This window comes from Cryphonectria parasitica, assembly GCF_011745365.1.
Source record: "Cryphonectria parasitica EP155 unplaced genomic scaffold M406scaffold_2, whole genome shotgun sequence".
NCBI classification, from domain to species: domain Eukaryota; kingdom Fungi; phylum Ascomycota; class Sordariomycetes; order Diaporthales; family Cryphonectriaceae; genus Cryphonectria; species Cryphonectria parasitica.
In genome coordinates, this window is record NW_024468910.1 from 2,825,233 (window position 1) to 2,851,975 (window position 26,743).

At 53.9% G+C, this 26,743-nt stretch overlaps 5 protein-coding genes across 5 annotated transcripts; 2 read left to right on the top strand and 3 right to left on the bottom strand.

Moving 5' to 3' along the window:
* Positions 1 to 597: 597 nt before the first annotated feature.
* On the bottom strand, positions 598 to 8,653 carry M406DRAFT_98727 (uncharacterized protein; the record flags this gene model as incomplete). The annotated part of the gene is made up of 10 exons (XM_040926422.1): positions 598 to 3,054; positions 3,117 to 3,597; positions 3,673 to 5,440; positions 5,525 to 6,967; positions 6,999 to 7,020; positions 7,057 to 7,143; positions 7,225 to 7,256; positions 7,378 to 7,626; positions 7,711 to 8,021; positions 8,086 to 8,653. The coding sequence occupies 10 exons, from the start codon at positions 8,651 to 8,653 to the stop codon at positions 819 to 821; spliced, it is 7,197 nt and encodes a 2,398-aa protein (XP_040779670.1). The 3' UTR covers positions 598 to 818.
* An 883-nt stretch (positions 8,654 to 9,536) lies between these two features.
* M406DRAFT_249345 (uncharacterized protein) lies at positions 9,537 to 10,547 on the bottom strand (the record flags this gene model as incomplete). The annotated part of the gene is made up of 1 exon (XM_040916605.1): positions 9,537 to 10,547. The coding sequence occupies one exon, from the start codon at positions 10,545 to 10,547 to the stop codon at positions 9,537 to 9,539; it is 1,011 nt and encodes a 336-aa protein (XP_040779671.1).
* A 2,799-nt stretch (positions 10,548 to 13,346) lies between these two features.
* Positions 13,347 to 13,811, bottom strand: M406DRAFT_223362 (uncharacterized protein; the record flags this gene model as incomplete). The annotated part of the gene is made up of 1 exon (XM_040915648.1): positions 13,347 to 13,811. A coding segment is annotated over one exon (465 nt), but the record flags the coding sequence as incomplete, so codon positions are not given.
* Positions 13,812 to 17,255: 3,444 nt separating this feature from the next.
* Positions 17,256 to 18,620, top strand: M406DRAFT_45171 (uncharacterized protein; the record flags this gene model as incomplete). Its single annotated transcript, XM_040924266.1, has 3 exons — positions 17,256 to 17,612; positions 17,661 to 18,291; positions 18,343 to 18,620. The coding sequence occupies 3 exons, from the start codon at positions 17,256 to 17,258 to the stop codon at positions 18,618 to 18,620; spliced, it is 1,266 nt and encodes a 421-aa protein (XP_040779673.1).
* Positions 18,621 to 22,467: 3,847 nt separating this feature from the next.
* Positions 22,468 to 25,593, top strand: M406DRAFT_273186 (uncharacterized protein). The gene is made up of 2 exons (XM_040918173.1): positions 22,468 to 24,610; positions 24,653 to 25,593. Exons 1-2 carry the CDS (start codon positions 22,493 to 22,495, stop codon positions 25,292 to 25,294), a joined length of 2,760 nt encoding a protein of 919 aa, XP_040779674.1. The 5' UTR covers positions 22,468 to 22,492; the 3' UTR covers positions 25,295 to 25,593.
* The last annotated feature ends 1,150 nt before the right edge of the window (positions 25,594 to 26,743 follow it).

Below are 26,743 nucleotides of genomic sequence, written 5' to 3' on the forward strand. Positions count from 1 at the left end.
AACAGTAAAACCAGTGCCAAGATGGAAAGTAGAACAGGTCCAAGATGACAAATTGAACTGGCGTCGAGATGGATTGTCGAAGAGATGCAGTGATGGGATCTTGTTATTAGAACGGCTTTGCTGATGCCTATCTCAGACAGGACTCAATGGGCACGCAGAGGAAAAGAATTGAGTCAGTCAGAGTGCTGAAGTGAAAGATGAGAAGAGGGAGCTCGAGATCAGTCTGCCTAGTGGTGGGAAGAAGGGGAAGGGGACAACAGGCAGAAATGGTAGGCTTTTTCTGTGTGCTGCAACAGCGAATCACTGTTAGCGTGCTTTCCAGAGTAGGCAGTCGTCCTGGAGAGTCGCTCCTGAAGAATACTAGATGCAGTGGATACGTGGTGGGTGGGTGGCAGCTCAGAGTTTGCTTGAGGGGACACACACACCTGTTGAAGTTGTCTTATCTGGGGTGGAAAGAAAGGTTGTAACAAGTACACTGGACAGACTGATTAGAACCTGCTTCACTCTCCTGCTATGGAGTAGGCTCAAACAGAGTTGTGGTGGCTGTGGAAGTGTATGTTCCTAAGTGAAAGTGCACTGAAGGGAGTCAAGTTTGGTGGAGGTGGGACTAGTCAGGGGTTGTGGCTTACGTAAACACCCACCCTGCCTTTTCTAATAGTAACCTTGAAACAGGAATCACATGCTGCGGCATCAGTGCCTATTGAGCCCAACAGTCCATCAACGACAAATAAAGCAACATCCTTCAAGCCCTGCATAATCTCTCGAGCAGGCAGTTAAAGAATGGGAGAGATATTACTTGGTGGTGGTGAATTAGGAAATTACAAGAAAGGACACCACCCAATATACATAGAGGCCAGGTTCTTGGGATTTGTGGCCTGCCTGATCAGCTCTTCCACCTGGCCCTCCACACCGAGAGGGATACTCTCGTCAGGCAGTAGCCCCTTCACCTTCCTCCTGATACTCTCGACCACGCTTGTAGGGTTCAGCCTGACCAGGTCATTCTTCCGCTTCTTGTCTCGCTGGAGGTCCAGCGTGGGATCGTAGATGAATGCCTCGAGGATCGTCATCAGCGTCTCCTCCTGCTGCCGGAGGATGCTGAGCGTCAGCTCGCTGCACTGTCGAAAGGGGCCCTCGTAGCCGTAGATGCCCATGGCCGCCACCATGTTGTGGGTGAGCCGGAAAGGGACGCGCTCTGGCTGGGCAAAGGTAAGTCCCTTATCGAACAGGCAGTTGAAGTCGACGTGGAACACGCCGCCGTTGCCTTCCTCCAGCAGGACGTTCTCGCCATGTCGGTCGCCCAGGCCCAGGATCGTGCCGACCATCGACATGACCGCACACGAGCGTGTGTACGTGAGGCGAGCAGCGAACCAGGCCGACGGGTTAGGGAACTGCGACATGAACCAGCTCGGCAGCACGGGCGGGAACATGCCCAAGATCTGCTCTGTGAACATCGAGATGTTCTTGTCCGACAATGTGGCTTCCTTCATCAGTTGAGCGATCTGTCCGTAGTTGGGGGCAACCCCACGTGTCTTGTAGATTCCGAGCAGGATGTCACGGAGCGTCTTGAGTCCGTCCACCCACTCGATGATGCCGCATTCCTCGTTGAGCGGCGTCACGGCGTAGGTGCGGATGTACAGCTGTCGGCGGCTCGACTCTGCGTCGCGCTTGAGGGATCGGTTGATCATTCCGTTGAACTCCATAAGCCGCTGGTCGGTACGGAGGTCGTCCTTGGGCTTAATGAGCAGGTTGTACAGTTTTCCGTCCGACCCGCGCGCTGTCAGTCGCCGCGGCTTGGCGAGCGATCCGAGAACGAGAACGTCATCCAAGAAACTGTCGATGGCTATGACATCTCTAGAAAAGGCCTTGTGCTTCTTGATGTTGTCGGTTAATGTGGGGAGCGTAGCCGTGAGACATGTCTCGATGGGGACCACGAGCGGGCAAGGCGTGCACTTGTGGTTGAAGTTGAGGTCCCGCGTGATACTGGCATGTGTCGTCCTATTGCTCTGAAAGTCGCCGTTATTGCAGGCCAGAAGCAGCTGCTCGGCAAGCTTCTCCCCCATCCTACAGAGCTGGGGCAGACTGAACGACGTGCCGTCGGCGCCTTTGAGGTCACTGTCGCGGAGCTGGTGGAGCAGCTGGTTGCCTCGTCTGGCCCGATCACCAGACTGCCTGGTAGTCATGATCGCAAAGAGGCCCCACAGAGCCTGTCGAGGGTGGGCTTCGACAATCTTGACGATGATCTGCTGCAGGGACCTAACAATGTCTGGGTTGGGATGTGTGATGCGGGCCACAATCTGCGGCATAGCTGTGTAGAAAATGTAGGCTGGCATGCGTTGCATGTGCTTATTAAAGTATTTGTTGAGCTCGTGCAACAAAGTCTTCCTTCGTTGGTGCAGTTCCTTAGATAGTGAGACCTTTCCTTCGGGGGCCTTGTTGACTTGCGCACCAAGGTCCATCCATAGGGTCAAAATGCGAGGCAGCGTCTGATACAGGTATTTTGTGCCAAAGTTGAGTGATCGCAGGTAATTTTCGATCACAAGCTTGGCCGTCTCGCCTGTCAGATACTCGTCACTCTGTTCGTCTGGAGACAGGGCCTTTTCGGACTCCAGGACCTTCTTGTAATGGCGACCGAGGTAGTAGTGGCCCTTCTCCCAGGTCGCGTGCATCCTGGCCGCCTGTTGGTACCGGGAACGCAGAGCACTGGCGTGTGTCTGTCCTGTAGAATCTTGCCATTTTGCCAGCAACAGGTGTGCGCGGGCTGTCAGCAGATTCCTCTGCACTTCAGGGGCCTTGCTTGAAGTAGGCGCCACGGCCGGTCCAAGGTTGTACCCGATAAACGAATCTGTCTGAATGGCGTTTTCGAGTATTTGGATAGCCTTGCGATGATGGCCTTCCTTCCACAGTAGCCGGGCGTTCTCGATGGTAGCTGATCCGTCTCCAAGTTGTGATGCGTGTAGGACGGCGTTAAAGGACTGGTGAAGAGAGTCGGCCTTTCGAGCCAGGCGGGCACTCGAGAGCCACAGAGAAGATATATCACCATCGGTGAACTTCGGCCTGATTCCCATAGTTAGCGATACGATTTCAAGACAAAATACACCTCTCCCTGTGGCACATACCTCATCAACTCCATTGCCGCTCGGCGTATGCCGAGTACATACTGCTTGTCATTCACATAAGCCCCGAGCACCTCCAATCGGCGACTTAGCAAGGTCATCGTCTTCTGCTGGTCACCTGTCTCCTTCTTATGATCTCCAGCGATGATGTCGAGATCGGCAAGGACGTGACACTTCAGCATGGCCTCGTGAGCAGCCTGAAGAGATGCAGTCGCAGACAAGGACATGGATGAGGCGGCCTGGTCTTTCAACTTCTGAATATGGTCTGCAAAGATATTGGTCTGCCCGTCCTTGAGAGCAAGGAGAGCCGAGCCAACACCAAGGTTAAATTCCTCAAGAGGGTTGCCAGCATTGTAAGAATCCAGGTACTTCTGCAGAGTCTCCCATCTGCTCGTAGCCCAAGCTGCTTCGACGGCGAAGGGCGCAATTTTGTTGATCGTGGACACGTCGGTGGCCATACCGCTCACATAGTTCAGTAGCACATCTAAAATATTATGTTGTTAATTACCTCCATATGAATGGTCATTTGGTGAGGCAGGGAAGGGGTTAGAGTCTTTACCATATTGTCCGGACTGCTTCAGACAGGTCAGGAGGTCAAGCTGCACGTCGACACTGTTGGGATCCTCGGCAAGCTGAACTTCGCACCAGGTCTGCGCCCGGGACCACCTCCCAGCTTTTCTGTGGCTCAGGATCTGTTGATTGAGATCAATGACCTTCAGGTTCGCCGAGATGCCTTCAAGCCCGTCGGGCTCATCGATCTGTGTGTATACATGTTGCAGCGAATCCAGGGCCCGCTGAACACTGGCAGCATCTTGACCCGGCTCTTCCTCCTGGCGAAGGACATAGGGCTCTAGGTGGAATAGGGCCCGGGCGTATTGCTTGCAGTCGATGGCACGTTGGGACAGGAGCTCAGCTGGTATTGCATCGAGCCTCTTCTGGATCAGAGCGACGTTGTTCTCGCCAGCTTTAGTCAGCGGGGAGGCCTTCTGCACTTGGATCCACCTCATGGCGTAATCTATGATGCGGAAAACAGCCTGAAGACTCTCATCAGCAATCACATATTTTGTCGGTGTTTTAGGGGGGGGGGGGGCTCTTACTTCGTAGAAAAGGTACTTGTCTTCCCTCTCCAGATAAGACGTGTTCACTGACACATTCTGCCGAAGGATCAAGAGTATCTCGTTCCAGATCGCGTCCTTCTCCTCGGTTGTGCTCACCTGGCCCAGTGTCATGTGAATGACCAAGTAGGGTAGCAGAAAGACGGCAATCGACAAGTCTTTGACCCTGATTGCTCGACAGAGAGGCTCGAATATGAGCTGCGCGAATGTATTCTGCGCTTTGTGTAGTAAATCGAGGGTGAACTGCTTGAGCCAGAGGGTGTACGACCGTCCTGCGCGAAAGATGGGATATTCGACGACTGGAGCTGGGATTGGCTTCATGGCGTACTGTGATGTTAGGAAGGGCGTTAGCACCTCGCGCACAACCTCGGGCATCCTCTGCCACTTCTGGTATATCCGCTCGCTCTGCTTTTCGGTGCCCTGCATGGCAACAGCTGCCTTGTAGTCGCAACTTTTCAGAAGCTCCTGCATGACATAGGAGAGGTACCCTTGCAAGGTTACGTCGGTGGTAGAGAGGAAGGACTTGATGAGAACCTCTTCCAAGATGAAGCCGACAAAATTGGTCGTCTCTTCTGCGTCCTCAAAATTGGACGACATGACGAATTCTCGCTGCTCGCGGGCAGTCTCCATCCTAGTCGAGTCCAGACATCCCATGAACCCAATACATTCTGCGCAGAGCCGCGGGATATTTGCGTCTCTGCTATTGTACTTTGATGCGCAGTCGAGTAAAGCTCGGCTCAACTGTGTAACTACAGAATCCGGCTGCTCACTTATGGCTGATGTCTGCAGATAGCCTTGATGCTGACGGAGGTAGGCTGAGAGCTCAGCTAAAGCCTGTGCCACCACTCCAGAATTTTCATGAGAAACCCGTTGAATAAAAATACAGTAGGTGTTCCGAACGTCGATTCGGCCGGCGTCGAATTTCTGCCAAATCTCAGCGAGCTCGCCAATGTGGCCCAGTGATGGCAGTTTCGGAGCGGTCTTCTTTAACACGTCCTTGTGCTCACTCAGCAAGAACTGAAGCAGTGACTTGGTTTTCTCTTGTGTGGCTTGGTCCAAGGAAGACCAGTACTGTCCTATGATGAAGAAAGTCGTCTCGATCAAGGCCTCAACGTCCTCCTCCTCCATATGGTTGAGCATCGAGTACCAACACATGAAGGCATCGCTTCTCAAATCGGGGAGGGAAAGTGCACTTAGGAGGCAAACGGAGATCTACATGACGTTTATTAGCATTCTACATGAACCTTCGGTGCCTGTCACAAAACAAAATAGGAAAAAGAAAGGAAGAAATCGTACCTGTGGTCTAGCGGTGCGAATGTACTCTTTTCCAAGCACGATCATTTCTTCCATGGCGCGGATGCACCGCCTTCTCTCCTGAATCGGTGGCATGATGGACAAATCATCGGTGATGACTTGTATCATCCTGGTTGACAAGCCCAAGGCGTGCGCGCAGAGGAAGCGACCTATGACGTGGTGACTCTTTCTCCGACCACCCTGGTCTGGCATCAGCAGCCCGGCCACGAGAGCCAGTGCAGAGCGTGCAGACGCCTTCATGGACTGATCCCCGTCGCCGCTCATCTTCAGAAGCTCAAGGGCTGTAGGGACCGGGTTTGTAGACAGAAGCTCCCGCAAGGTGGGCACTTCGAGTTCTGGGCAGACATCGAATAGGACAGACCTGGCATACGCCTCAATGTCGGGGACGTCTTGCACCAGCAGTCGTGAAAGAATAGTGCTCAAATTCGCTCCGTCAAAGTAGAGCATCTTCCATAGCGGCTCAATCTTCTGCGGATCTGATCGTGACAACTCTCGTCTTGCGTCGAGAAACCTCTGGATGATATCCTTCTTCCTGTACAGTACCAACCACGGCAAAGCATGAGATTGTATGAGCAGCAAAAGCTCTGTGATGCTGGTTTTCAGCAGGTCGGCCACCATCTGCGTCGTCTGGGGCCGTGTCAGCATGTCTTTGACAGTGGCGTAGGCAAGGTTACGCCAGAATGGTTCGAGCAGACGTCGAGGTGTCGTTTTCCGACAGCTGGCGAGATTCGTCATCTCGTTGAGCGCGACGGCGGAGATGATGGGGTTCTGATTACCCAAAAACTCGAGCATCTTGACGAGAACCAAATTGAGACCCTCATCCGAAACCACCATACCGACTTGACCCCATGCCATGAGACAGGTCTCGCTGATGTTGGGCTTATTCTTGTCCGAGATAGATCTCATAATGCTCAGAGCATTGGCCGTGTTACGACTCAGAACAGAAGGTCCGGCCACTTGTCCCACCCGGGGCCGTAAAAATAGGGCGATGGCCCTTCCGGCAGCAATTCGAAACTCCCTCAGGGAGCTGTTCAAGGCCTGTAAACACCATTGGCCAAGTGCAGATTTCTCAAGATCCAACATGTCCGGATCGCTGCAGTGCAGAATGACACGTCGAAGTGCTACCATGGCAACGACTCTCGGCCGTCGCGAGATCCGAAAGCTGGACAGGCTGATGAGTTTTACGAAGAGCGAAAACACCGCTGAATGAGTTGCCATGTCTTGATCTCCAGGCGGAGTGGACTCATTGTCTCGCTTCGAACAGACGAGACACTGCATCTCACCTCTGCCAGCTGGTGCTAGGACGAGCGTGCCATCAGAGGCACAGAGCAGGCGGCATAGCAGGTCTAGTACTAAGCAGCGCACGGGATCATCTGCCTCTGACAAGCAATTCCTAGTTGTACGGGAGAATGTTAGGAGGTTTCCCTTGCAGCGGTCGGGGTCAACGGTAACTTACAACAGCGAGTCTTCGATATCTACTAGGCTTGTGGAGACAGGTATGCCAATTACTTTACAGAGTCGCTTCACGATATGCAGCAGTAGCCCGGTGGAAGCCTCGTGTGACATTTTTGGCCGCTTGGCAGCTCGCTCGCCATCCTGGGCTGAGGCAGATCTCGTCATAATCAGGGAGACCCTGGCACGCAGCCTCTTGTCGTCGAATGCCTCTGGTGAAAGGTCAATACCGGAAGGTTGGGTAGCAGGTAAAATGGCGACGCTCCGAAGAAGATGAGCGGAACGCTGGAGGGACACAGCAGTCAGTCAGTCAGTCGACCAGTCAGAGATCACGGTCTATGTTCGACATCAAAGGGACAAGGGACAGATGAAAAGGAACATACTTCTAAGTCCTTGTCCTTGAGGTGATCCTCGACTCGGAGTCTGTCCAACAGCTTCAGCAACTTTGCGGTAACGAGTTTCGCTACTGGCCTCTTGTTGCTCGAAGCATCCGTGAGATGTAAAAGAGCAAAGGCCAAAGTCTTGCTGGTTTGGGTGGTAGTGGCGGCGTCGGCACTCTGCGCCTCCATGTAGAACTCGCCCAGAAACTCTGCCACATCTGCCGCAAGCAGTACGATGATGGAATCAAGCTTCTGCGAGACCACGGGCTCAGAGTCGGAGACGAAGCGGATGGTTCCGAGGGCCTGCTCTAGGAGGAACGCAGGATTGTAGTCGACATAATTTCGCCATGTCTTCTGCTGTTCGTTCAAGACTTCAAACGAGTCGATCAACCACGATAGATGCTTATTGAAGGACAGGACTTGTTTTCTGGGCTGGTTCTCCGGCACCATAGCAGCGCGGAGGATATTGAGGAGACAAGAAGCATGCCGGAGAGCGTGGCTGTTGTCGACAGGGGAATAAAACCAGCCTCGACATCCGTCGGAGCCGGACAGATGAGGCAGGAGAAGATCCAGAAGGGTTTGTTGAGGCAGCGCCAGATCTAGCCCATGGCTCTGTAGAAAGGACGAATCCAGGTGCGCTATGATGGCTATGGCAAGGCGTTAGTCATGACCCAGTCCGGCACGAAGAAGAGACAAGACAACATGTCTTACATCGAAAGTTGGCCTGCAGGTAGGTATACATGGGCTCGAAGATGTTCCAGAGGCCTGCAGAGTTGCTTGCGTCTACAAGGACAAAATGAAAGAAGGACTCTAGTGTGGGTATCAAGGGCAGACAATGTGGATGGCCAAGCATCTTGAGGAGCTTCGGAAACAGCCAAACCCACAAGGGCTCCCGGCCCCGATGGAGGAATGCGCCGACATCCGCAGTGTATTTGAGCACCTGGGGTGTCTCCTGTATCGTCATCTTCAGGAACTGCACCGCATGCTCAGTTTTGAGCCTCAGCTGGTCACGACTGGTGAATGGGTCATCCCACTTGAGACCGTCGAGCACAACGCATGCGTAGACATAGATCAGCACATGATTGTGCCCGACGCGCTCAGCCACAGTCTTGAGCGATTCTGGGTTGTTTCTGACGGCCTCTATCGTCTCCAGTAGGCGCTTGAGCTCGTTGTTCTCGTCGGGCCTAGAGGATCTGACCGTGGTCGAGATGTTGCCCACGAGCTCGGCAGCCAGGGTGGATGGGGGAGGGCCGCCGCCTGCAGCTGGATCGGGAGCCATCCTTGATGCAGCATTACCAACTCATATAGGGGCTTCCAAGATTGACATGGTCGAGATGCATGCCTAAGAGAGCCTCTGTGCTGTCGACGCTCGAATCTGGCTGACGCTTCGGGCGCGCACGACGCGTCTGGTCTGCAGGAAACTTCACCAAGGCAACGGCGCGACGCCACAAGGGTTCGGGGTTTCTTGATTGACGATTACGTAAGCAACCAGGCACTATTGTATAATGTGGACTTGTCAGAATTCACTCTACGTAATTACTTTCAAGTGCTCGAAGTCTGAAACTTTTTGATGCTGTCCGCTCGTCTATCCACTGGGGAAACCGTCGTTCACGTGAGCCAACATGTTACTTTCTTCTTCTTTCATCAAACATAGGAACGGAAACACGTTCTACATTCCTCTGCTAGCCAGACCTGCTTCCCCTGCTCCCAAATGCCTGATTTGAGAGGGAGACCTGTGATTGACATTTCCAGCCCACGTTCACTTAATGTACAGACCCAGCAAAACGAGCCAAGGACTTGCACCATTCACTGCGCCCTCCATAATTACCACCCTCGTTCTGCAACGACTACTACTTGGGACCTTCATCATCCCATCGTCATACGTTGGCTTTGTTGACACTGCTTGCGTCTGGGCACACGTCGTCTATATCATGTATTGTTTGCCGCAAGTCTTTCAGACGGCTGTGAACCTTTCTGTACCGTGCATCTGCGAGCGCATCTTGACTGCCAGACCGCGAGGACATCAAGGAGGAGAGCAGCGCAAGCCGCAAGGTGGCCTCTGCGTTCTCGACCAGTTCTAAAAGATCTTGATTAGAAAAAGCCCGCTGGTAATTACATGCTATTCTTACGAATTGACCAAGTCGTCGTGAACTCTTCGTTTGTCAGAACGTACCTAGGGTTTTCGTCGCTACGAACTCTTCGTAAATTGCTCGTATGATAACCTCAAACTGTGTCACCTCTGGCAGCTCAGCACAGGACCATACCTTCGTTCCAAGCTCGGAGCAACTCTGTTTATCGGTGTCGGTCAGGCCGGCCACGCGAATGTATGGTAAGCGGAACGAGTACGAGTCCATCATGAGCCTGTTGCTGAACATATTGATCATGTCCCCGTCCTGCAGGGTACGAGGCCAGAGTGCTAGGAAGTAGGCTGCCATGGGCAGTCTCCAGCTTGGCTCGAAGAGCTCCGACAGACGTATAACTGCGCGGGCCTCGTTCTCAGTGATCAGCCGTGGTGGGTACAAGAATGCTTCGCGCATTGCGATGACTTGGTTCGCCAGACCCCGCCGGCTCTCTGACATGTCGGCGAACTCGGGGCGCAAGGTGGAAAGGCCATTCTCCAGTAATGCGGCTAGACTGACGACTTGAACGCGGCCCTCGATGTTCAAGCAGCCTTGGGAGAGATACTCTCCGAAATAAAAGTATCCCTGATAATTTTTGTGTCTCCGGCGTCTCAATATGTACAGATCATCCAGCCTGGGAGAATGCTCGTGGTAGGCCTCTAGGAGATCAATATCTCTTAGGAAGACCCCCGCAGGCAATGCCGAAGTGTCAAGCACAAAAAGCTTGATAGCAGAGGTACTGCAGCCCCTCGCGGTATGTAACCAAAGCATGTACTGTATTGCGAACAACTGCGAGCTTGTCCAAGAGACGAGGTTGTCATATCCGCCCTCCCATCGCAAATGCGCGTTGATCATTGCGGCAGCCTCGTCATCACGCATCGCGAATAAATCGACCGTAGAATGCGCCGCTTGTTGTTCTGCAGAGTCTGATCTGATCCATGTCGTATCATTGGCGCCGACGGATCGAGGGCTCACAACCCTCAAGAGGTAACGAGGGATATTTCTAAACCTATCTCGTACATGGTCTTTAGACTGAGGAGGGTTAAATAGCATAAAGTTAGCATCATAAATCTTCAAGGAGCGAAACCTCTCCGAAATGTTGTCTAGAGCCATGGTACAAATGAATGAAAGTGAGGGCAAATTGATGTAGCAAACTGAAGGTGGTGGTCCGTGGTATGAAGATTGAAAGAGGCAAGATGCACACACACACATATATATATATGTGTATGTGTGTCGAGCACTGATGTGTTGACTGCTGCTTATCTACTTGAGGAGTTGGGGCTTTTTTTGGGGATGCGTAGCGGCTGGCCTCACACAGGTAGGCTTGGGATGTGTGTGGTTAGGCCGCAGCGCTTATGCAGACTACTGGGTGAGCACTTAAGTACCAAGCTGCAGGAGAATTCTCATTCGACCTGGTCAGATGTTGGTTCAAGACCCCTCAGCAACACCAAAAAAGTACTGGGGAGAAGGGTGGGGGCCAGAATAAGATAGCGGAGGGCTGGGCAAGGAGTAGGTTTCTGCCAATCACTGTGGTTCCTCTGGTGTGTTGGCAGGCCACAGCCTAAAACTGCCAGAACCTAGACAGGCTGGCCAGGTGGCCAAGCCTGATTTGAAGAGGTTGAAGACCGGTAGGCTGGCCATGCTAGCAGTCTAGCTTTCCAGTTTGAAGATCACTTTTGCAGGCTGGTGATAGCCAAGACCGACAACCAAGAGACTGGCTGTCTAGTTTCTGTAGCCAATGTGGCGGAGTTGGACTGAACGCCTAGGACACCATGAGCCGGGGATGATGGATCAAGTGTATTCCCAGACCTCCCTCCTCAAGTATAAAAACGATGGCCACTGCGTGTGTGCATTGGGAGAATTTGTGGTCTATGTACATAGTACGTGAACGTGCATGGGCAAGTATGCACGTTGATGGCTTTGCACCCGCTTTACCTGCAGCTTACTTCACACTACTTTGATACTCATGCAATATGGCGGGCAAGATACTACAACCTGACGTCACCTGCCTGGCATATTCTCTTTACCTTGGGAGCCTCATTCTCCCCCAGATACTTACCTAGGTACTTAAAGTCTCTCTCCCCCCAAGGGGCTTCCCGAAGGGCTCTGACACACACCTCAAGCCTATTTAGATGGCCTTGAGAGTCTTCTCCTTGCAGTTTCCACCCAGCCAAAGTTTGACCACCACATCATTTCTCTTCCGTCTTCACGTTCTCACAACATTCGAGAAATTCCGCGCGAAAAACATCTCTCGAACTCTGACCTACATCTTCAGACATCAAACATGGCCGGAGACCTTTCCAATGATGCCATCACTTTAATCGTTTCTTTTTTCGTTGTGTACGGCTCCATCTCCCTCGGGGTCGTCATTGGCTTATTCGCTAGGAGTCGCCGCATACAACAAGATGGCAGGGTTGTGTATGAATTCGAATGGGTACCCGATGTTCTCAAGCGTGAGCTCTGGCTCAGGCCTCTCTACGTGCTCGCGGTCTTTCTGCCAGCTCTGCTTTGGCCTCTTGTTCTTGTCTGGAAAATATTGCATGTGCTCTTCGATGCCTTTTGCTCGTGCAGTGGGCCTACGACCTGTTGCGGTCGGCGGGTCTATCCGCGCGAGCACGGCCACCCGTCCCCAGAGGTGGACGTCGAAGCTGTGGTGGTCACCCAGAGCAGCCCAACCCTGACACCTGGGTCCTCGGACGATGAGAAGACCCGCGGTGGGCTGTAGCAAGCCAGCAGGTCCGTCCTATAACCTCAGATACTGGACATTTGGACCTGTGGGAAGCATGGATCTGCAGGAGAGAATGGCAGTCGGTCTCAACTTGCCTATGCTACACGGCAACATCTTGACAGGGAGGGAGACTGTCAACACCAGGCATAGAGGCGGGGAGAAAACAAGCAAAGAGAGGAAGACAGAGAGAAATGACAGGACATATATGAAAACTAAAACATTAGAGGGGTAGTAGAGGAGGTGTGGGAGCAGCGGCGAAGGAGCGAAGGAGCGGAGGACAGAAAGGAACAGTAAAAGAAGACTGAAGGACCGAGGTCGAAGCAGAGGCACAAGATGACTCACACACAGAGAAAGCGACGACAACAAGGAGTGCAGGAGCGAGAAGACAGAGAGGTGGAGAGGTAAGAGAATTGGCACTGCTGAAGATCAGGGACCGCCTGTCCATTTGGTGTCGGCTTTTTGCCATTGGCAACAGGCAGGTAATGTCTGGCATGAGTTCTTGTTCGCAGACAGAGGAACCTGGCGTGCCTCTTTCCAGACTACCACCATGTATACAAAGGTGTAGAGTATAAGTGAAGAAGTTGATTTGTTTAGCTGTATTTAAATGAGTGTGGTTGGGGAGGGGTGACTGACATGCATTCGCCTGTGAGCGGCTACCCGTTTCCTCTCCTCTGTCTAGCAAATGGAAGCGTGACACGAGGGCTTCTAACAACGGTAGTGCATGACAGCGTGCGAAATCTTGTCACGAGAATCTTGTTGACTATGTGCGAGGGCTATGAGGTCACTTGATTGCCTCCGCCGATTTATTTAGTATGTTCACACGTTGATATCATTGCAAGTCGTCATGTATATATACATCATGCAAAATGCACATCCAGAAGAAGAATAGTTGTGGCTAAGTACAAGCTCGCAGGGCTAGAACCGCCACGATCAGCGAGAAGAAGAAAAAAGGCAACCTCCTCGCCAAACCACCGCAAGACACACCATCCATATCTCCAATCGCCTTTGAGATCACATCCGCTTGACTGCTCCCAAAGAAGACCTTAGCTCAGGTTGAAAGCAGCCTTAGCAGCTGTCCAGTACGTCTCCCGCTCAGGCTCAGAAGAGGCCCAAGAGGAGCCCATGCCGTCGCAGTTAGCCATGTACTCGTCGAACCAGGCATCTGCATCATCCTTGGACATGGAGCGGGCGGTGGCACACGCATCCTGGCTGCTGTAGTACCAGGCGCCAGTGCCGAAGTTGTATTCATCAGCAGTGACCAGATCCAGTACCGTCGAGGCCGTGGGGTTCTGGGACGCCAGCTCAGAGAACGTGTTGGCGTAGTCGATGTTGTACTCGGCTCCCTGCTCGTTGGCCGTGCCGCGTCCCAGGTTGGCGTCCTGGTTCGTATTCTTCTTGTACTGCAGCTCGTCGGACTCGTACGCGATGAGGGCCAGGATACCGGCCTGCTCGACACCGCTGGTGATGCTGTAGGTGGTCATGGCGTCCGCCAGAAGGGGTCCGGCCACCGCTGCGGTGGTGCACTCATCGCCACGGCCAGAGCAAGAGACAGAGCTCGGCATAATGGCCTCGATAACGGAGGCGGCACTGCGCTTGCTCAGTGTGCGCGAGGGTTCCACGATCTCGCCCACAGAGCGGAGGGTGGGGCGGGCGAGGGCAGAGCCCACGACGGCGGCGGCCGAGACGAGGATTTGCAGCTGCATTTTGCTCCTCTTTTGAGAGTGGTGGTGGCAGTAGGTGTAGATGAGGGCGACCTGGGCGCACTCAAGTAACGGTCCTGGCTGGTTGGTGTGGCTGGTTGGTGTGGCTGGTTGGTGTGGCCGGCGAATCTTGAGGGGATCGGTCTCGAGTCTCAAGGTCCGTTAGACAAGAACAGAATAAAAGCTAGTCCTGGCTCCTATTTGTAGTTGAAAGACTCGTGGAAGCAATCGTTTCTCGAGACACAGGAGAATGCCTTTGTGTGGGTATCAGTAATGTTGAAAGGCAGTTGTGTTGTTGTGCTAGGCCTGTAGCAAACAGTTGAATTGTACTTGTACTATGATATGAAAAGGAGGGACTGAGATAAAAGTAGAAACGATAAAGCTGATCAATGACAGACGAGATTGAGAACTGCCAGGTTCTTAATTCTACAGACAACAAGCAATGACGAAAGTGAAGGGGTGAATATGTGGTCAGTGAGAGAGAGAGAGCGAGAAGGGAAGGGGAGTGGCTCACTTGAGCCTTATGTTGTCGCCCTGTGCACAACCTCAAGCCCCTCCTCCAGCTGGTTCTCATCCCTTGCAGATGTCCAGTCACATTTTACCCAAACCCATGTTGTTTGGTTCCTTGTATTATGGTACTGTTATATTAACAGTCTTTTCCCTTTTTTCTTCAAACTGTCATACTTCGAGTCTCCAACTGCATAATCCATTGGTGTTAAGGGCGTTCCTCGGGCCCTCTTCAGGGTGAAGGGTGGTATGCTACTTGGGTTCCTGTGGGCTCACACATGGAGGCAAGCTGACGAGGACGAATGGATACAGTGGATTATCCTCTCAGGGACAGCCTAACAGAGGGGGGCGGCGCCTCTCAGGGGGGTTACCCCAAACAGCTGGCCAATCACTGCCGAGTTACCCCTGGTTGACAGCAGTCTACGAAACGTGCAGGGGGTCCCAAAGAGGCAGGCTCCAGGCTCCCAGTGGCGATCGTTGGCTTGCCCCTGAAACGACCCCTCCCTGAGGGGCTTGTTGGGTACTGCTGCTGTTAGTGCTGCCACTACCACCATAGCATTACTGCTGCATTTTGCCAACATATCGGCTACTGAGCACAGGCCCCTTTTTGTATATCGTGAGGCCTCGCAGTTGGGGAACGAATTCACTTGTATGCTGCAGGGTGTCCCGGGTCAAGTGGAGAGGAGGATGCGGGGGTTTCATGCACGAAATATGGTTAAATGTGAACATGTGAGGTGATCTGATCTGAACTTTGGGAGTTCATCTGGCTGTTCCCTTTTGATGTTCTTTTGAGTTGGTTTGGTCAGGGTGGCTCGATGTGCACAATGTGCAAAGATTCCTCCTCGCAAAAGGTTCCTACATCCTTTGGGGTGAGACTCGATTCATCCTCCTGTGAGCAACGGTTATAAATACTTGAAATCGTTGCCAACAACATCCAACAAGAGGAAAACAGTGAGTAATGGCGTGTGCTTACTGCAAAGGCTCCAAATAGTACAGATTGTTCTGCTTGCATCTGGCCCCTCTTCCTCAGCCCCAAATCATGGACAAACAACCATTTCAAGGCATCCTGGCTGGGAGTTCCTCTCCAGGAGGCGGCAAGGTCAATAATGAACTGGGCTAAAGCATCTTTCCTACAGCTTTTTGTGACAACCAAGGGTTCTCTCTTGCTGTGAATATCACAATTCTGAATTTCATACAGGGGTCAGGATCTACTTGGACCTGCAAATCCTTCTCTGTTGTTGCGATGCATCTCTAATGGTTTCCATAAGTAGCTAGACTGGGGGTCCTGTGCCCATTCTTGTGCAGTCGCTGCAAAGGAATTCTCAGATTGTTCTCGAGTCTCCCTTCCTGCCCGAAACAATCGCACAGGGCATGCCGAGGGGTAGATCGTGTGCAAGGGCGAAGGACTCAATGGCCTGTGCATGCATGGGTGGCTGGCACCTGCCAGGCTCTTTGCCTTGCTCTGCCACCTTTGCCTAAAGTAGCAAGCATCAGCCAGCATAGGCCTGGCTTTCGTTCTTTCCTGCCTTCTTGAGCATACTTCCTTCAATAGCAGCCATTCCCATAGGGTTGCCTGTATATTCCTGATGCTTTGCTCTACTTGACATGTTATCAACTGTCCTAGATGCATCAGCCATCGCAAGATCTTTTCCTCCTGAGCATTCGGCAGCTTCATGATATGGTATGCCACATCTCAGCATAGGCTCTACTATGGTATAGGGCGGCTGCATTGTTTGTACCAGTGCGTGCTCAGCACAGCTTCCCGTACCCAACTCCCTCCCACCCATCATTCGGAAGAAGCTGTTACAAGCCATCATCGCCACCAATAGTACTCTGAGGGAATTTCATCCTGTTTGTCTCGGCATCCAAGAGCCAAACATTGGTTTCGAGACTCTTGGTAACGGGAAAAAGAATCGAGTATGGCAAGAAACCATGTCCCCCCAGATCGTTGAGTGGAATCTCCGCCACATCGAGGAATTCCAGCAGCCTAGGCATGGTGGTGTGTCTCTGATGATCTGCTCACACATCTTTAGAACCGCAAGAGAGGTCTAGCAATATCACATCAGCACACCTTCGCTTGTCAGGGTGGTCGAAATGCATAGAGTAACGCTGGAAGCAACATTAAAGGTCTTGTGCCATCACCGAGTGGCCACTGGGAATTCACACTGGACTGTATCTTGCTGCTCAGATAAGCAATCCGTTTCGAGACATTGGCAGCTTCATATTCCACTGCATGTCTGAACAGGAACAATAGAGATGATGCATGGAGGATTTTTTACCCGCCATCGCAACACATGAAGCGGGCAGCACAGCTTCCCCTCATGCAGCCCATGCTTCCCTTGCCAGCTCAGCATGGTGAGTGCTGCATGAGCTGCTGTAGGGCCGCGCTGTCCGCCTCCAAGTGGCCAATCTGAGTAAGGAGAGCCGGAGTTCTGTTGGGCCGCGCTCAGTGCTACACACACACCTAGCTCTTCGATGCAACACGCAACACGCAACACACAAACAGCGCGCAAATCTGACCTCGCCAAGGCTGGAAAGATTGAGGGTCCGATCCCGGCATCCTATAATAGTACACACCTCATTCTCTCTCCAATCGGGCGGCAGCCATATCGAACTCACCGTACATGATAACGCCCCAGGGCAAGCAACATTGAAGCCAGCAAGAGAGCAAAGCTCGCCCCCCTTTTCTGTATCGTATCACAGTTGGTAGAAAGCTACTAGGCTTCGACGTCGACGAGTGCCATCACCAGAAGAGAGCAGAAAGGAAAGGAAAGGGGAAAGAAGAGAACAGAAAAGAAACATAAATCAGACCACTCATACCGTATCATGGCCACCGAGACGACCATCCTGGGTGCCGGCATCATCGGCCTCTCCACCGCGTACTACCTCGCACGACATCAACCACCCTCGACGATCCACCTCGTCGAGTCCTGCCCAGAGCTGTTCGCCTCCGCATCCGGCTACGCGGGCGGGTTCCTGGCACGCGATTGGTTTGGCCCTGGGTCCGCCCCGCTCGCCGCCCTGAGTTTTGACGAGCACAGGCGGCTCGCGAAGGCCCACAACGGCGCTGCGCGCTGGAGTTATCGGTCCAGCACGGCGGTGAGCTATACGCCTGCCTCAGAAGGAAAGGCGAGAAAAGGACCGAGGGGAGAGGACTGGTTGAGGACCGGGGCGAGTCGGGCCGTGGTCGCAAACGGGAGGGCAGGCACCAGCAGCAACAGGAGCAGGGAGGACGAAACCCAGGAGGGAGGGCAGAAAAAGAAGGTGCAGGAGAATGTCGTCGTTGCTCCGCCATGGCTGAGGAGGGAGGAAGGGGACGAGGTGAACGTCATCGGCGGCGGGGCCAACACGGCCCAGCTCGACCCGCTGCGCCTGTGCCAGTTCCTCCTGGACGAGTGCGTCCGTCTGGGCGTGCACCTGCACCACCCGGCCCGCGCGTTGGCGGTCATGGCAGACATGCGCGGCGAGCTGTCGGCCGTGCGAATTGCGAATACCACGTCGTCGTCGGGTGCCGAGAGCGACATCCCTTGCGCGAGGCTGGTCATCGCGGCGGGCGCGTGGTCCGCGCGTGTCTTCTCGGACTTGTTCCCGAACTCGGTCTGCAAGCTGCCCGTTTCGAGCCTCGCAGGCCACTCGCTCGTGGTCCGGTCGCCGCGGTGGACGGAGGAGATGGAGGCATCGGGGGCGGGCTGTCATGCCGTCTTCACCACGAGCAGGCAGGGTTACTCACCCGAGATGTTCTCGCGTGCCGGGGCCGATATCTGGATCGGGGGGCTGAACTCGGCCACCACTCCGCTGCCCGAGGACCCCACAGGAAGTCGAATCGAGGCAGAGGCGATCGCACAGATCAAAAAGACGGCGGTTCGGCTCCTCGGGGCCAGTCCCGAGGGGGAAGAAGAAAAAGGGGAGGAGGCTGCCGAGGAGGTGGTGATCGACGACTTGGAGGTTGTCAGGGAGGCTCTGTGCTTCCGACCCGTCACTCCGTACGGCACCCCGATTATCTCCCGGCTGGACGATGGTCACCTCGGCGGTGGGATCACGACAAAGCCTGACGCAGAGGGCGGCGTGTTCCTCGCGGCCGGCCATGGGCCCTGGGGCATCTCGCTCAGCCTGGGCACGGGCATCGTGCTGGCGGAGATGGCGCAGGGAAGGAAGCTGAGCGCGGATGTGAGCTCCTTGCTGATGTGGTGAGACGGCTGGCCCTACGTATTCTTTCTACAAGGAGGAACAGCATGGGGAATGAGAGTTGTCCCGAGGGCGCATGTAATAGCGCTGTGAGCCGGCATATCTCTACTATTTCCGAGACCTTTTTGTCGATTTGTCAGGGACAGGTGATCAAGATCGATACACACACACACACACACACACACATACACACATGGGGAAAATACACGACATCTACACCATGCACGAGGGACAAGCAGCAGCAGCAGCAGCAGCAATTAGCAATCAGGTCTTGTACGTGAACTATCTTGAAACTCAACATGTTCGCTGTTGCTGCTGTGACGCCGCTGGAGGGCAACATCGCAGAAGAGACAGATCTCGCAACCACCTAGGTATTCTCGAACTCTCGAACTATGCTTCTACGTGGGTCTAGCTTACGTGCCGGGTGGCTTCTGATTCTTCAACATGTTTCATGGTGAGACTACTAACGCCCGGCTGTTGAAGAAGAAATTCTGCAGTACGACGAGGAGGACGAGGACATGATGTGTAACAGCAGAGAGTATGTACCCTTGTCATATCTCTGGCAGTGATTATTTCAATGTGCGTCTCATAGTCTGGCGATGCCTAGTCACACTGCATTGTTTTGTTTGCGATGTCTCATCACACCAACCGTTGCGCAGTGCGCCAATGACAATGTTGATTGCGTCGACAGCAGTGGGAAGGATGGCTTGTTCGTCTAGCTATTTGCTGGTCGAAGTCCATGTATGTGTGACGTGACTCGTGAAAGAGGATGGTGTCTTTTTTCTCTCTCCTCCTTTTTTGAATAAAGAAGAACGGCAACCAAACATCCGTCCCCCAAAGGACCCTTTAGACCCCCTGGACTAGGGAGCAAGAGGGTCGAGAACCGGCCATGCGGATGCTGCCGAGGTGCCTATCCCGGACACATTCCCCTGCGATTGTCTAGTGCCGAGTGATTCGAGCCGCCGTACCAGCGCGGCCATACGAGGCAAACGACTTGTGTGTGACTGGATTGACAGGTGTGCAGGTCGACCCAGACTCTCGGTGCTGGTTGTGTCCAATCAGGCTGGAGATCACTGGAAGAGGGGCTCCTGGAGCGCAATCTGAATTGTTGGTTGGCCCTATCGGCGAAGACGGTCTAAAGATTTTTTTTTTTGGGGGGGGGGGGGGGGGAAGACTTGATGATAATGGATGATATTATGGACTGACATGTGTGGTCTCATGATCAGTTTTCGGAGGGGTCGTAGTCTTTTTTCAGTGATCGGTAGCGCTCTCCAATGATATCTGCAGATGAGGTTTACTTGGTATCAGCATTAGCAGGAAACACATAATCGTAGTACTCAAGTACTTAGTCATACAAGAGAAAGACTGTCTGTGGATTCAAAGTTCAATAGAACGAATGTACGAGAGTTAATCCTCATCATTTTATCCTCATCATTTGAAAAGAGGGGGTCTCTCACAGCTGACCTAAGAAATGGTATGTACTATAGTAGTACGGTCCAAGTATGTACTTCACCATAGTAGCCAGGCGTGTCAGTACTTTGTCCACTGCCACTGCCAATTGAGACAGACGGACTATTGTACTATGTACGTAGTAGACCCACTGTGACCAGCAGGGGGGGATCTCACTATGGCATTGTTCGTATCAACCAATCAGCGAGCTCGACTTAGCGCCCGCCCCGATATTCTTTCCCGTGTTTTTGGGGCACCACCTGCTGTGGCATCAAATCACCAACCGTCCAACGTCCACCCTTCCCAAGCCCATGCATTTGACCATCCCCCATCTGGCGTGCTCTTGGCCCCCAAGCCGACCACGACGTTCAAGCCATGGCAGGACAAACACAATGTGGGGTTTTCTTTCTTTTTGTTTTGTCCCATCCCATCCCATCCCTTGCCCCTGTTGGTTGCACCTGCCCTGGCATACTGCGTAATGTGGGCTTGGATCCTTCCCGGGTCCGTCCCGTCCAGCCGAATAAGCAAGCTCAGAAGCACAGAGAGGAAAGAGCAAGCCACAATGATGATGAATACTCTCCATCCACATTCAATCACTCCCTCCAATCCTTCCTCTCTGTTCCATCCCATCCCTCCCCTCTCAAACCCACTTTCTCTCTCCCCCTCTGTACTGTGGTAGGCCCTTCTCGCCTCTCCGCTCTCCGCTTCAACTCATCATACGTACTACGATTTTGTATTTTCTGCCAGGGTTGTTGACATAGGACGAATCACAGCTCGTAAAGAGGAATCGTCACCAAAATAGCAGATCTTGGACGAGGTCTGCTATGCTTGGCCTCATTGGCTCCTTCGTTTGATGACAATATCTCCACCCCACTCGAAGACGACGACGGCGTACTTGACATCTCCAATCTTTCTCTTCCCACACTCTTCCTGTTCCTGTCAGCCCAGTTCTTCGTCACGAACCGTACCACCTTTTCTTTTTGTACGCTCCATGGGCGTTTACGAGGCCTTCGTCTTCTTTTCTAGGTCAAGTGGCGCTTATCAAACTGGCTCATCTTCCTTGAAATCCCCCCTCCCCACCGCCATCATCTCGGTGCGACTCTACATATCCTGGTACATGTCAAGTCGCGCCACTCTGGTCAAGGTATGAGCTGAGGCCAGATCCTGTTGGCTCCTTTGCTCGGCGATAAAGTTGCTGTCGGCAGAGCACCCACACTGCCGAATCCGGTCACAGGCACAGGCACAGGCATTCTTCTGGCGACTGGCAGAGAGGGGTGTGTATGTGTGATAGCGCCCGGCCCATACGGCTCCTTTATGTCGAGGGAACGAAGGAGAACAGACCCTCGTCACCTGCATGACATTACGTGCCTGCGTGCCGAGCATTTGTTCACATTGACAGGGTGAAGCCCCACCCTCCCTCGTTTTTCTTCCTTTCACCACTCACCGTGGCCGACACACCTTTGTTTTCTCTCCGGGGCGCCTGTTTGAGTGTGCATGTGCGTGTGCGGGCTCGTTCCTCTTTCCGGCTCACCCAACCCGTTCCACACAGGTTCTCCGCGTGTGCGGCCTGCATTGCATGAGCAGCGGGGAACAGGCCAGAAAAGGCGGCCAGCCAATATAAGCACCGGGTCTACCGCTGGGCCGCAATCAATCTATACCATCACAATCACTTGGTATCATCTGGTTCCGGATCGACTTTCGATCTCAGAAGCACAAGCACACACCCTCTTTAGGAAAATCTGGTCCCTGTGTGAGGACGCCACCGTGCGACGCCAACGTCCAAGTCAAGAAGTGGCCCAACGCCCCCATTCCCTACACAGTACTTAGGCTCTCACATACCCGCTCCTCACGTCGGCTCTTCCATATCTGCACGTTGGGGGCCACGACGAAGATCGATCTCTCTCTCTCTCCCTCCACCTTCGAGTTCCACCTTTGCTTCCTGTACGCTACTACACCAGACGCCACCACGCCTTGCCGTGAAGCTCATACACACACCCACGCACAACCAATTGGTTTTTAATGATCTAGGTTGAGTGTACCAATTGATCCGCGACTTGATTACTCTCGTCCATCGGATCCGAGCTATTATCTCCTCCTCTCTTCTTATCTTGTCCTTCATTCGAGAAGACGAGATACATCCAGACCGGTCCTTACGCCAGACGCTCCGCCATCTTCTCAGAGACCTCTTGGAGAAGCAGTAGGCATCGATCGCCTCTGCAAGCACCTCGTCTCATTCTCTTACATATACTCGAGCTCGATACGCAAGGCTACACGAAGGATTTCCCGACCGAAGAAGGCTGACGACATCCATGTTATCACTTTGACACTTTGACTGCGCTTAGTCGCTCGCACAAGCCTCGTCTCTGATGACAGCCGGACTGTCTCACAAAAGAGAGCGCACACACACCACACACACACACACACACAACATGGCAGCAGACCAGAGATCGCCCGTCATATTACGAGAGATGACCTCGGCGGTCATGACGAGAATGGAGGGCCTAGTCAAGCGGATCTATATCCCGCTGACGTCGAGCAGTCCGCCTGGCCTGGTACAAGCAGACACCGTCGACCCTTGGAGCCAGTCTGGAAAGTATGGTCTGGCATGGACGTACTTCTCGTTGGTGCTGATGGGCTTGGTCTTGGTGGTTAGGTTATGGCACTACTGGCAGGACAAGATCAGGCAGGCCATCTACAAGCAGGAGGTGGAGCAATACTACCAGAACCTGTGGAGCCTGGAGCCGCAACATGCACAGCAGCAACAGGAGTCGCTGCAGACCGGGCAACCTTCTTCCACCGCCGAACGCCATTTTTTCCCAGAGGAGGAGAAAGCCGCGACAGCCTTCCGGCCGAAAGAGCACTTTTCCTCTGTCGGCTTCATCAACGATACCTTGGCGCTTTTCCGATGGGTCTTCTACCGACCCATCCCCGATATAAGGTGGCGCAAACACAGGTTCACCTTCTCTTCCTTGGCCGTCCTGACTGTCGGCTTCATCGGCCTGGCTTTTGTGGCCCTTTACTGCTTCCTGCCGCAGCCTCTATACTGGGTCAGCATCCGCTACGGCTCGCCACCTCTGGCCATCCGGTCTGGCATGTTTGCCGTGGCCATGACGCCCTGGATCATCGCCACGAGTGTCAAGGCTAACCTCCTGAGCCTCGTCACGGGGATCGCCCCCGATCGGCTCAATGTCTTTCACCGATGGGCCGGGTACCTATGCCTGTTCATGGCCCTGGTCCACATGGTCCCATTCTTCATCCAGCCTGTGTGGGAGGACGGCGGCATGTCGGTCTTCTACCAGCTTTTTCCTCCCGGGAGCGGCATCATCTACGGCAGCGGGATCGCATCCTTTGTCCCGCTGTGCTGGCTGTGCGTGGCGTCCCTGCCCGTTGTCCGGCGCCACCTGTACGAGTTGTTCGCGCTCCTCCACGCACCCGTGGGCTACATCTACATCGGGATCCTGTTCTGGCACACCAAGAACTTCCTCATGTCGTGGAGCTACCTCTACTCGTCCATCGCCATCCTGGTCATCTGCAACCTGTGGCGGCTCAGCAAGCTGAACTGGACCAAGCCGTGGAAGTACGCTTTCCTGGTGGGCGATGAGGCGGCCATCCAGATCATGACGGAGAACACCATCAAGATCACCATCCCCACGCAGATGAAATGGCAACCAGGCCAGTATGTCTACCTGCGGATGCCGGGCATCTCGCTGCTCGAGAACCACCCCTTCACCATCTCGTCCCTCTGCAGTGAGGATTTCCCCTCCGAGTACGGCGAGCAGTACCGAGACTGTGTGCTGGTGTTCCGACCCTACGGCGGGTTCACTAAGAAGGTGCTGGAGACGGCCATCGAGAAAGGCCCCTTTCACACCTACCGGGCCTTCCTGGACGGACCGTACGGAGGCATGCGCCGAGACCTGGCCGCCTTCGACACGTGCATTTTGATCGCGGGAGGCAGCGGCATCACATCGCTCATGTCGCAGCTGCTAAACCTAATCAAGCGGATGCGCGACGGCAAGGCCATCACCAAGAAGATCGTGGTGGTGTGGTCTCTCAAGCGGCTCGAGGCCATGGACTGGTTCCGCGAGGAGCTGCGCATCTGTCGGGAGTCGGCACCGCCCGAGAGTGTGACCTGCAAGTTCTTCGTGACGGCTGCGGTGCGGAACTCCATGGGCGCCCTGCCCAGCTCACGCGCCCCGAGGCCGCTGTCCAACGTGTTCCATGACAAGCTCGACGGGTTTGTGGCGGGCATCGCGTCCAAGCGCAACTCGACGCTCATCGCAGACGTCGCGCAGGGGGACCCGGAGAGGGAGCGTGAGCTCAGGGCAGAAGAGCAGGACCGGTTCACGGCGCTGCCCCAGCAGAAATACTTACAACCATATAATATCCCACCGCCACCACCCGGCCCGCCACCGTCGTCATCCAAGAAGGACAGACAGTCTTATACAGACGACGCCCTGTCCCGACTCGAAGGCCGCCCCGAGCGTGGTGACGAACAACAACACGAGATCCCCACAACCACCTCCCTCAGAGACACCAAAGAAGAAGCCGTTTCAGAACAAGAACCACCACCACCACCACCATCCCCCGAGAAGGGCAAGAAGCGCGAATTCCACTTCCCGCCCCTGCAGACCAAGGCGGACGCGCCGCACTTTAACTACCCTCCCCCTAATTCGCCCAGCTACAAGCGCACGTCACAGTATCTCGCTGCACAACAGCAGTCCCAGTCCCAGTCCCAGTCCGACGGTGAACAGGAGCCTGGGACCTCGCCTCAGCCGGGCAGCATGGATGCGGGAGGACGGCGGCCAGGTGCGCCAGACGTGCCAGAGCTGGCACACCTCCGTACCAACCTCGGTGGCGTGCAGGGCCAGCGGGCAGCAGCACGACCTACCAGCACATTTGGCCCACCGTCCGGGTTCGAGTTTGGATTTCCCGAGACGCCGACCGAGTTCCAGAAGAACCTGATGCGGTTCGCGTTCCCGGTACCGCACCAGATTGACGGCGGGTGGAGCGTCGAGTACGGGCGGCCGGACCTGGGGTTTATGCTCAAGGAGTGGGCGACGGGGGGCTCGGACGGGAGGGGAATCCTGGGCCGGCGGACTGCGGTGTTTGTGTGTGGGCCCCCTGCGATGCGAGTCGGCGTTGCAACTACCGTGGCCAGGCTGCAGGCGGAGATCTGGGGAGACCCTATGCTGGAGGAGATTTATCTGCACGCAGAGAACTATGCTCTGTAGGGAAAGGAGGAGAGGGAAGAAGAGAAGGGGAAAAGGAGTTTGACTGGAGTTTGTTATGAATGTTTACGAGATGAGATACCATTTTCTTTCTCTATTTAGTACTGTATCAATAATCTAATATCATGAGGAGGAAGGAGGCCCGGTCGAGGGCACGGCGGACCAAATGGAGGTCGGCGTCGAGAACAATTGGGTTGAGATAGCAGTGACCGGCCTGAAAAAGCTGAGCCTTTGCCCAGGCTGTATACGGCTGGCTGGTCATTCCACTGAACATACTGAAGCAAATACATATATGTGATCAGCCTCTTATGTCTACCTACCTACATATCGTTGACCAAGTTCATTGTCTGATTGAAGAAGTGAACAACGCAGATCCCTCAAGAGTTCATGTATCAGTGAAAGGGAGAGACGGTCATACGAGGAGAGGTGGATGCATGCACAAACAAAGAAACTCGACATCTCCATGGCAGCCTTGATCATGTATCATCATCTATTAATATGGTGTGTGCGTGTATGTGTGCTTGACCATCGTCACAGCAACTGCTCAGCTAAGATCCCTCCTCGTCCTCTTCCTGTTGGTTTTTTCAGCTGCGATACCAAACTCGGCCTCCCACCGAGTTCCCAAGGGCTCACGTTGCAGATCGTGAAGCATCTCAAACATGCCTGCCTGCCTGCCTGCCTACCTAGTTCCTCTCAGCAGGTCTCGGCCGCGGTCAAAAACGGGAGACCCTTGTGATGCACTTTTCTGACCGTAACACTGAGAGTTGTGTTCCCCACTGTGAACGAATGGGTTTATTTCCGGACATATCATCACCTGGGACACCGTAGCAGCTCTTCTCACTGTTTCTCTTTTCGACAACCAACCTCCCTGTGCTGCCTACACTAGAAGGCGGTGGGATGTCCTTTTTTCTGTTTCTTTTTTTTTTCTTTCTCTCTTCCGACGCACGGGATCCTCCTGTCTGACTTGCCCTGCTTTTCTGACGATGACAAAGGAAGAGGAGGCAGAAGCTGAGCGGAGGAGCCGGAGGGAGGTGCGAAGGACGGGGGGCTCCATCCTCCCAAAAGGGGTCGAGGAACAACCAGCCATCTCAAGCGACCTGTGGACTTGGCCCGCGTGACCGCTTCGTTCAAAAGGGAAAGAAGGAAGAAAGGACTACCACCATTCTAGGGAATGATAAGGAGAAAGAGAGGGAACAAAGAGGCCGACGGAAAGCGTGCTTACACTACCAAGAGAAAGAGAGGTTCACGATAGTTGGTGGCGAGGCAAAAGCGGCGGCGTTTTTCTCGACAAGAGATAGATACACCCACCCTGTCCAGCCAGGCAGTCCCTGCTTCCGCGTGGTCCTCATCACTTGACTCCGTGCGTGTCTTTCTCCATTACTGTATCGTGAAGGGCGGAAGCCAAGGCCTCCCGAGTGGTCATGAGCGACATCGCAGGACCCGCGCGTGAAC

Excerpts from the sequence above, each read along its gene's own strand:
- M406DRAFT_273186 (XM_040918173.1), top strand. The coding sequence starts at position 22,493 with ATGGCAGCAGACCAGAGATCGCCCGTCATATTACGAGAGATGACCTCG. Across the intron at positions 24,611-24,652 it reads GAGACACCAAAGAAGAAGCC|AAGGGCAAGAAGCGCGAATT; the intron begins GTTTCAGAACAA and ends CCATCCCCCGAG.